Source organism: Daphnia carinata, chromosome 6 (assembly GCF_022539665.2).
Source record: "Daphnia carinata strain CSIRO-1 chromosome 6, CSIRO_AGI_Dcar_HiC_V3, whole genome shotgun sequence".
In the NCBI taxonomy this organism is placed as follows: Eukaryota; Metazoa; Arthropoda; class Branchiopoda; order Diplostraca; family Daphniidae; genus Daphnia; species Daphnia carinata.
The window spans coordinates 2,285,942-2,296,366 of NC_081336.1; the positions used below are offsets into that span (position 1 = coordinate 2,285,942).

The 10,425-nt window shown below is 39.9% G+C and overlaps 1 protein-coding gene and 1 long non-coding RNA gene across 8 annotated transcripts; one reads left to right on the forward strand and one right to left on the reverse strand.

Annotated features, from left to right (window-relative positions):
* Positions 1-799: 799 nt before the first annotated feature.
* Positions 800-2,172, forward strand: LOC130689997 (uncharacterized). Its single transcript, XR_009000867.1, has 3 exons — positions 800-908; positions 999-1,608; positions 1,683-2,172. It is a non-coding gene; the product is annotated as an uncharacterized LOC130689997 (long non-coding RNA).
* On the reverse strand, positions 2,020-10,124 carry LOC130689944 (PDZ and LIM domain protein Zasp-like). 7 transcript variants are annotated; one of them, XM_057512881.2, is made up of 16 exons: positions 9,831-10,123; positions 8,744-8,895; positions 7,959-8,049; positions 7,412-7,801; positions 7,210-7,269; positions 6,886-7,013; positions 6,712-6,812; positions 6,079-6,161; positions 5,904-6,008; positions 5,439-5,600; positions 5,193-5,265; positions 3,586-4,276; positions 3,323-3,509; positions 3,138-3,258; positions 2,954-3,069; positions 2,020-2,882 (listed from the first exon to the last, which is right to left on the reverse strand). In XM_057512881.2, the coding sequence occupies exons 1-16, from the start codon at positions 9,933-9,935 to the stop codon at positions 2,805-2,807; spliced, it is 2,643 nt and encodes an 880-aa protein (XP_057368864.1). In that variant the 5' UTR covers positions 9,936-10,123; the 3' UTR covers positions 2,020-2,804. The 7 variants fall into 7 exon arrangements, with proteins under 7 accessions (XP_057368864.1, XP_057368863.1, XP_057368865.1 ...); XM_057512880.2 differs by lacking the exon at positions 7,210-7,269 and having other exon boundaries at positions 6,541-6,812; positions 9,831-10,124; XM_057512882.2 differs by lacking the exon at positions 5,439-5,600.
* Positions 10,125-10,425: the final 301 nt, after the last annotated feature.

The window sequence follows — 10,425 nt, forward strand, 5'->3', positions numbered from 1 at the left end:
GATATGATGAGATGATATGGATTTTAGGTGCATTTCCTAGATCCATCATCACGCCATTCAGTAGCCGCGAATACACTACTTCCGGGAAGCAAATGAGGTCATCCCCGAATAAAGCAAAAAAAGGAGAAAGGGATTTCTACTTAATTCAGTTCAGAAATGGTAGCAGACTGCAAAAAAGGTAGGGCAATAAGGTCATAAATGCATAACAAAGTATATTTTTATTACAGTCAAGGCTTTATGTTCCCCGCCCTGAAAGATCAAACTAGAGATAAACATAAGGTTGCAACCGGTCAAAACCGGTTTTAACCCTCTTCCTTGATCAGTGATCTATCGTTTTTTAAAGGCAAAAGCTGCTTCTCTATTGAGGAAAATGCATTATCGATTGCAAAAGGGGATCATACATTCCCTGGGAAATGTAGGAAAACCCCTGTATCAGTGACTTTTGAAATTGTGATTTGGCAACGCCTAAAGGTCGTCAGCTCTTGTTTATGGCTCATGTCAATCTTATTTCGGAATTGTTAGTTTGAACCCACTAAAAGGCCTTTGACATTCATCAACTTCGACGCAGTGGGGAAATGTGCGTTTCTTTCCCAATTAGGCACTCAAATAGCGCATTGTCTTAGTTGACGATCTGCAATATCTGAGACTGACAACCAAGTAACCTTGTTTCTAAACAATTGTTAAAGCAGGTTAATTCTTATTTTGGTAGTCGATTGAAAATGTGATTGATTAACGAAATAATGTAAAGTATACCTTAGTAATTTTTAAAAATCTATTTACAACAAAAGAAAATGATGTCTTACAAATTTTGAACAGATGGTTCATATTTACAAGGATATATTCTCTGATATATATATATATGTACAGTATTAATGATAAATTTTGATGTTCGAGTGAACTATCCAAAGGTAAAACATTTTCTTTGGCTATGTACATTTAACTTTGTTATAAGTCATAAATTTTGAGATTACTTACAAATTACCAAATTACTTTTGCAGAAAATCGTCTCGAACTGGAGGTCCTTTAAGTTCGACAGCAGTGGCCGGAACCGTACGGACCCACACGGCGACTCTATGCTCTAAACTAATAAAAAGAGCTTTAAGTCGGACGTTGTGAGAATAATCAACCGGGTCTTCTGCAGGGATCAATACCTGTGCAAAGGTGTTGGATGATCCCGGTCGACGCACGCCATATTGAAGCTGGACATTGGCCCACTTCGTTCCGCAATTCTTGACGTAGCCTTGCAAATCCAAGCGGTAACCTCCAGAATTGAAAATAGTGCCAGCATGTCCATCGATGGAGTGTGTTGGACGGAAGGCTTCTGTAATAACTTGTTTGGCAATTTTGATCTCCTTGAGGCTAAGTTGATACAAGTTGTCACCTCGATCTTCGGTAACGAAGAACGTGATGGTCGCGTCTTCACGGCGAACCTCGTAAACCAATTTCTTTGCAGGAGCGTCTTTGTTTTTCCCATGCTTCTTGGCATTCGGCTGACTGTTGTTGTAAACAAAGTCACGAAACTGTTGCAGACTCGGGTCAAGAACCTCCACGGCAGTTTGTTTCGTCTTCATGTTGATAAACGTTAGTAATAAACGTGCAGTCTCGATGGTAAGTTATAATCGTGACCTTTAGTTTATACCGTACAACTAACAAACACTATTGTTTTCTTTGCTATTTTACAGCACTTCTATTGTGTGAAGGATTTGATGTTTTCATCACGAAAAGATGTAGTATTGCCATCACGCGCAGGATTATCACGAAATTGGCAAATAACAGACGGCCGTCTGTCGAGAGATTCCCTTTGTTAAACGGAATTTGATGGGCTTTGAATTGACATTTTAGCATTTTTCAGATCGATTTTACCTTTCTACAGTTTAAACGCGTATTATTCAACCGGTTTTTCATTTTTAAAGAAAATAGTTATAGGTCAATATTCACATCAAGTCCGTTGCGGAGGTAACGATGTCTTACCATTGTCTGAGGTTTGCGTGGAACATTTCACCGGCACGACGTTAATCATTTGATGTCTTGGCAGTATATTTTTTAAATCTTTTTTTTTTTTTTTGAACGTCTGGACAACATAACATAAATAATTTCTCGATCATCGGTTGGGTTTACTTTCTCACTCCTTGCAAATAGTGTTATTTTAATATTTTTTTCCCCTCTATTATTCTCTCACATCACACAGCCTAAATTAAAGCCCCATATTTGTTTAAAACCATTAGTTTGTGTGACGTGTGAGAGGGTTGGCCTCAAATTTCCATCCAATATTAAAAAGTAAAATAAAATTTTTGTTTTGAGACCTACAATTTTTTGGGGAGTCTAGACACTGACTAAAGTGGGGCTGTAATTATATTAAGATGTGTGTCATACCTATTTTGTTTTCTTCGATGATCCCAAGCTGTTAAAGCAATCGAATCGTGGGTAAAAATTTGTGAAGGGAAAGCAGGAAAAAAAAATAGCAAACTACACAGCACACGCGCGGGAAAAAGAAACATGTTCGGGTACGACCCAAATTCTCTAAAAAGATTTAAAAAAAAAAAGAATAATAAAGGAGGAAGCGCCATTATACAGGAACTGGGAGTTTTGTTTGAAAGGATTAAAATAAAGGAAGAATAAGAGAGAGCATTAAAGACCAAAAAAAAAAAGAAACGTCCAATCACAATTGATAGGACATGACGTATCATTCGTGTGGTGGTGGTAATGACTATAATAAAACATATTTTCTTTCCCTCCCCCCTTTTTTCACCGAAGAAGAATATCCGCCGAATGTCCCATTTCCAACAGGCGTCCCTTTGACATTTTTAGCGGGCGTGGCTTTTGCACATCGGTCGGCCATTTTTGCCCAAAAAGCTCTGTCCTTCCAAGTTCTTCTTGCAAACCTATTATTATTTTTTTCCCAATGAATTAGTAAAGCGTAGAATATTAGAATTAACTCAAATCTAAATTTTACCGAACAGTTGAAACATTGGCTGTGGTAATTGTTATTCATAGCTTCAACCCAACGATCTCCAGCCTCGATCGGGTAGCCACAAGCGTAGCACTTGGTGGTGAAAAGCTCATTCCAATCTTTGAAATAAAATTAAATAATTTAAAAAAATTCCTCAATGAAAAATGAATAATAAGAATAAACAAACCAGCTTCGCAATAAGGCAGACCATCTTCCAAATAGAAATGACTATTGCCGAAAAGTGATCCGCAGTAAGTACAAGAGAAGCATTCAGGATGAAATTGCTTGCCAATCGCATTCAAACAATCCTGTTGAATAAAAAACAAAAAGGCATTAAAAACAAAGGATTATTTTAAATGAATTGAAACATACGCCTTTGACGCGTTTTGAACAGCGAGCGCAGTTGGGAGCGAGGTGGGTCTCGAAACATCCTTCGCAATAGAGTTGCTTCTTTTCTTCGACGAATCCAATGTCGTGCAGTTCACGTTTACAATCAGGCATGGCGCAGCTGAAATGATTCGGACACCAAGTCTGGCCTAGAGCCGTCACGAACTTGCCCCTATAAAAGAAACGAAAAAACAAAAGATCATCACGGATTGAAACCAAAAAAGAAAAATTCAATCAAAACAACTGACCGAATTTGAGCTTTGCAAGAAGAACAAACGGGTACGCGAGCTCCAGCGGCTACCTGCGGATTGAGTACACCTTTGCCACGTCTGGGCGCTGACTGGATGCCTGACCCGGCTCCTTTGGGTGGTTGCGGTGCAAGTTGGGGAGCTTGGTGTTGTGCCTGGGCCGCCGCCGCCGCCGCTGCAGCCGCAGCTGCCGCCGAGCCAAAGCCTGCGAGACCGGGGTTGGATGGTTGGTGTTGATGTTGTTGTTGGTTGTGGCCACTATCTGTTTGCTTCACTAGCGTCGTCGCATCATCATGATAGCCTAAGACACTAGGGCCAGCCTTCAATCCCGTCAGCGTCGGGTGTGGGCCCGAAGCGACGGGACTGGGCATACGAACGGGAGCTTCTACGACCGGTGTAGGTACAGGGATTTCTGCCACGGGAGCAACAACAGCGGGAGTTGGGACTGGGGGTTCAACAACATTGCCAACAGCGGGGGTAGGAGCAGCAAAAGGTGAGGGGGTGAAACCATCGAGGACAAAAGGAATTCCATCGCTATCAACCACCCCAAGCGTGTTTTGTTGTAATGGTGCGGATGGGGGTGCAAAAGCAGGCGACACAACGTTCCGGTAAGGTTCTTCCGGCTCAGAGGGCACTGGTGGCCACACAACTCGATTGCCATTGAAATTAGCTGGTGGCATATTATTGCCACCTAATTTTTGTTTATGCCCGATCAATTATGGACAACGATTTCCGATTAACCGAATAAAACGCGACAGACACGAGGGTGACGAATAAAATCAAGAACATACATGCAAGACAAAAGTGAGAAAGGAAGGAAATGAAATGAAAAAAAAAAAAAAGAAATCAATAAAACACATTAAGGCGCAGTTTTTTTAAAGAAAAAAAAAACATTAGTTAAAGAAGCATTGCATTTTATTTTTTTTTAATGTAAATAAGCGTGTTTTGTTCTCTATGACCCAATTTCCTTTTTTCAAAAACAGCCATTTTTTTAAAAGGCAAATAAATATTGAATTATTAATTTTTTTTTTTAAGATAAAGCCAAGCATAAATAACTGCAAAGCAAAACAAGCAATCACACAGGGATTTAAGCAAAACCAAAATTAAATAAAAAAAAATTGTGTTTATCCAAGACGACTGGAGAAGGAGAGGGTGAGCGCGCGTGGTGTGGTAATCGTTGTGTTTGTTAGCGAGAGAGTGTGAATGGCTTGGGCGCAGCATTGAAGGAGCGAACAACGACTCCTGCAAGAACAAGAGGGAAGAGAGAGAGAGAGAGAGAGAGAGAGAGAACCCGTAGGAGTAGAAAGAATAAAAAAAAAAGGTAGACCGCACACGGAAAAGAGAACACACGAAGAACACGACCACAACAACAACAACATCAACCACAAAAAAAAAAAGGGCGAGAGTATGTGTCCCGATTTTCTTTCTTTTTGTTGTTCAAATCATAAAAATCGCTAATTTTTTACGATACCTTTCGTTTTTTTTTTCTAAAAAAAAAGAGTTAACTAATTCGAAAAAGGGAAACCGATTCTAATTTTTATGTTTTCTTTACTCAAACCTGACGATGCTATAAATCAAAGAGCTAAAATAAAGTGAGAAAACCTTACCTGATGGACGTGCAGCCGGAGTAAACGAAACCGATTTCACAGCCGGAGGGGGTGGACCGTAAACTGCAGCCGGCTATGAAAAAAAAAATAAAATTCTTTTAAAATGAATTGTTATGATTTAAAAAAAAAACAATGTGTTTGAATAAATAGAAATAAAATTGTTTGAAAGCAAAAAATGAATAATGTGCATCATGCGTGGTTAGTTTGAAAAAGCGAACTCGTTTGCGTGTGTTAATGTCCGTATACCTCGTGAGAGGTCATTTCGTTCGTGACCGCCACAGTTTCTTCAATGGTAGTAATAGTACTAGCGCTCTGGTGAACAGAAGAAGAAGAAGAAGAAGAAACGATGGTGCTCATCATTGAGCTGATGGTATTGCTGCTCTCCACTTGTTCAAACAACTCGTCGATCTGCAGCCGCCATCATCGTTTTTGTTTTTATTAAATAGAAAGCGCGTGTTGTTGGAAACCCAACAATTTGAAGATGTAAAAAAAAGTAAAAGGGTAAGAAAAAGAAAAATCGTGCAAAGGATTAAATCAAGAAAAAGAAACCAAATTTGCGATTGAAACAAAAGGCACAGCAGAAAAATCGAAGCAAAACAATAGGAAATTCCCATCAACTGGAATTTTTTTTGAAAAAAATCAAGTAAAATTTAAAAAGCACGCGCACCTCGCAATTGAAATTAGTTAATTTTTTATAAATTTTAAAAAGACCTTGACTTGCGGCTTAGCGGGAGCCGGAGCAGCCGGGAAAATTCGGACGCCTCCTACAGGTGGAGGATGATGAGCACTGGGTGATAGAGCACTTCCTCCAAAATTCTGTTTTGTATAAAATTTTAAAAAGAAAATTTCACTCAGAAAATAATAATTGTTTAAAATAAAAGCTTACATTGGCCACCATAGTGACGGGCGAGTTGAACGACATTGGCTTGTGGGTAGGAGTTGCAGAATGGGCAAAACCTTGATGACGCTCTGTCATTGAGAAATACAATAATAATCACACAGGGCAAAAAATCAATCATCTCATTGACAAATAACTAAAATACAGACCATTAGAAACCCCACGGCAAATAGCAACACAGAGACAAACACATCAAACTAAAATTCAAATGCACCGCAACCCGGAAGCTACACCAAATGTTTTTACTGCGTGCAATTCTTTTGAAAGCCAATCTCGACCTTACCTGAATATAAAACACTATTCTACACAATTTACACGAGAAATAAGGGATCCTGGAAAAACACGTGTTTTTTCCTTTTGAAATAATAAAATAAAAAACTAATCAAAGCTTTTGGGTTTGTTTTTTTTTGAAAGGGTTAGGCTGTTGAGTGCGGGGCATAGCCAACCTACCTTCCATGCTCGTATTTGGGGATAGGATGGGTGATGTTGGTGTCGTTGCTTCTAAAGACCGAACGGCCTGCTGATGGATGCGCTGGAAGGTGCGTGACTGAATCGTGCGAGATGCTAAGCCGCCCAAGCCCTTCTGGGCAGGCGATGCGTCGGCTGGATCAATGTCAATACCTGGCTCAGGCTCCCTCGGCGCCCGGTCGATCTCCTGCACCATCTTGAACACTTCGCTGTTGCCAGGGTCGTAAGTCTTTTCATTCTTCTTGAAATTCACCCTACATTTTAAAGTGAAAAATTCATTAAAATTAAATTCATTTGCTATTCGATATTGAATTTTTTTTTAAATACCCGAGAACTCCCTGGGACAGGACTTCAGCCTGGGATGACAGGGTTTCTGCGATCGATTCTTCAGAATAGAGTCCCATAGGCGAGTTGAATTGGCGGTTGACTATCTTGACACCACTGCCATCGGTTTTCTAAAAAATTATGTTAATTAATTATTAAAACATATTTACCTTCACATGGTAGCTAAACCTTTTCGATATATGCCATCAAAACATTTGCGTTAGGTATTTCTTTGCAAGTTTAAAATTATGATTAAATGGCTCCTCCATTGTTTTCTTTAACTCTTTGACGAAGACAAACAAATGCAGGCTAGACACACAATTTTACCTTGACCGCTACGTAAGAAGCCGGGCCGGAGCCAGCGTTTCGGTATCCGGTACGGACAGCCTATGATGTACACATATTTGGTCACATCTAAATCTAAATCATTTTTTTCCTAGCAACAAACTCTTTCGCAATACATCTGGCATTCTCAAACACACACATTGAATTGAGTAAACAAACAAACAAAAAAAAAAACGAAACTTACACTGGTGGGTTTGTTAAGGGTTAGTGACGAAGGTAATGCAGGTGCGCTGACTAGAGGTGTGCTGTTAGCGGATCGAACAGGTGGCAACGTTGGTTGAATGCGCATAACGGCCAAACGTTGAGTAAGCAATTCTTTGGCCCGGTTTGTCTCGTCGTTGGAGACACTACCATAACATTTAGGTAAACTGTTGTACGAAGAAGGGACGAAATTCGGCAAAGAATAATCTTTATCCGAAAAAGGCGGAGACGTCAGGTAGTTATTGTTGTTGTTATTGTTGAATTCACTCGATTCTTTCGTCTTTTTGTCGGGGTACGAGACGGAAGTCGGAGGCGAGTACGTGCAACGCACGAAAGGTTTTGCCGTTAAATTCAACGATTTGTGAATCAACGGCTGCAAGAGAAAAAGAAACAAAACAAGACACGACATTGATCAAAACCCATGCAACAAGTTATGTCGTGCACCTGTTTCACGATGATTAAACATCCACGATTTTAAAAAAAATTTAATTTTGAACAAGAGCGGGCAAAAAAAAAAAAAAAAGAAAGACCTGCTGGACGGGCGCGGGTGGTGCGGGAACGGGTAGGATGTTGTCGAGAACATCGTTCGGTTTGACAGCAGTTTTGGGCATTCCTCCACCCCTGTTTTAGGTGAAAACAAATAAATAATTGATCGTTATTGTTGTGTATTTAGGAGAAAAAGTTATTTTTAAAACGCACTAAAGTCATTAGAGAAAAACGGTTTTGTCTTAATTTTTTTTTTTTTCAACAGCGCCATCTGCTAGTCGGTGTGAGAAAAGTGACGGTCGGGGGAGGTGTGTTGGGCGTCGGGGTTCTTCCCTACAACGAACAGGGCAACAATAAAACCCAGAAATAGATTTCCCAGTTCCTCGGCTCACGGGACAAATCTTAAAAGGAGGTAGGGGACGGCGTGAAAAAAAGCCGGGACACTTGAGCTGGGCCGTCTGCTCAGACTCCAGAATTAGCACACATACACACCTCCCCCCAAAATATTTGTACAAATTGATTCTTTTATTCAATAAATCATTTTTCATCAAAAATTTCGTATTAGATGAATTTCAAAATGTTTTCCACAATGTCTTGACCCACTTTAAGGGGAGAATCGTGATTACGGTAAGCCACACCCACAAACGGACGACCTCAAATGATGGCGGGATGCACCACCCGTTTTTATCAGTGCGGAAAGTTATTCTTTTTGAAATCGTGCGGCCAACCGCAGACATTGTTGCAAAACAGATGGGAGGGTATGAATCGAATCATTTCTTGTTTTCTCTCTCTTTCTTTCTATAAAATGATAAGCTAATGTTGGCTATACCTGCTGACGACGAGCTCGAAATTGTTGCCGGCTTTAGAGACGGTATCCTGGGCTTCTTTGTGACGCAGCTGGAAGATGTCCGTATTGTTGACTCGGATGAGAGCATCGCCCACACGAAGTCCGGCCTTTTCCGCCAAACTGCCTCCGTTCACCTGAAACCATTTCGAATTGAATTTACTTTCGTTCTTTTGTAACGGACGTCAACGGCACAAATATGCAATCCGATAGTCAAAGCAGTTTAACAACGTGTGAGTCAACGTGTCGAATATCGACCGGAAAAACACTTAAATGAGTCATTGTAGTGGTCGGCCCATTATCTCTTTGTTATTCAATTAGGGACATATCGCTTTAGTCATAACGTCCTCTAGAAAGATCGATCAACATGAAAATGGCGCGAAGTGGACTAGGATCAGCCCCTTTGTGTGATTTCAATTTTTATCAGGTGGCGGGAAAATTTCCTAATTGTTTTAAGATATGAAGCTATAAAACAAAAGATATGGCAATAGTAGAGTTACATCGATCATGTGATCAACGCAGGAAGAGAAACAACCAGTGAGAGCGTTTGCTGGCCGGAGCTTTTTTGTTTCGGTTGGAAATATATTATTTTTAGCAACAGACGTCCGAAGCCAAAAAAGAGATCGTCAGCCAAGAAAGTAATACATTTCGTGTTAGGGGAAAAAAAAAAATATATGTAGGAAATTCTAGAGAAGAGCCTTTTGCCAAACGACAGTGGAGCCCAGCTGTAAATATAGCGATCCCGGCACAGAGGCCCGGCTTAGTGGCTGTTTAAGTGTAAGTACAACAAACAAAAAACGTGTGTGCATATATACACACACATTTCCTTTTGTCCATTGTTTTTGCTTGTTTCTTACATCTGAAAATCGTCTATAAATAACGATGCAGGTGAAAAATGAAAAAAAAGGGGGGAATTTTTCACGTATTTGGAGCTTTCTCCAAACAGCTGATTATTTTCACACACCCTGCATTTTAACTAGGAACATGCAAAACAGCAGCCATTTTGAAATGATTATAACTATACATTCATAAAATATAAAAAACGAGAATAGGGAAGGATCACGTAACTCACTTTTTGAACAGTCAAAGGAGCGCAGAAGTCGATACCTCCTTGTAGTCGGAAGCCCCAAGGTTGGTTGTCGAATTTCGACATTTTAATCGACAGCATCTCAGCCATTTTTTTTCAATTTTTTTCTTGTGATTAGTGGACAAAAATTACGATGACAAATTGCACACGATTCACAGGAAGGATTGACAAAACACTGATGATGAAATGCAGGCAAATAGCAGCAACACGTTTTTATTCACCCTCACAAACTTATGCGACCGAACTGGTCGCCAGCCACTCGATAACTGAACGGCGCCAAATGAAAATGCTCGCTGCGCCATCTCCCCTCACCCGGAAGTTATTGCACACGAATCCTTTCTTTCCTTTTTTTTTCAGATAAAATAATTTTACCTTGTTTTATTTATTTCACAAGTTTTTGGTTCCGTTTCGAAAATAAAAAATGCAAATAATTTAGATTTTATAAAATTGGCCAATATGTGAATAAAACACATTTTTTTTTAAGGTTGAATAATTATCTACATAATGTTGGATTACTACATCGTTGGTCTCTCACGACCCGGCATTCCATTCTTATGGGAATCAAATGTAAACAGAACTG

Coding starts and splice junctions, on each gene's coding strand:
- LOC130689944 (XM_057512880.2), bottom strand. CDS start 9,935: ATGGCTGAGATGCTGTCGATTAAAATGTCGAAATTCGACAACCAACCT. Junction 6,813..6,885: donor CTGTCCCAGGGAGTTCTCGG/GTATTTAAAAAA, acceptor TTTAAAATGTAG/GGTGAATTTCAAGAAGAATG. Junction 6,009..6,078: donor CCGTCACTATGGTGGCCAAT/GTAAGCTTTTAT, acceptor TATACAAAACAG/AATTTTGGAGGAAGTGCTCT.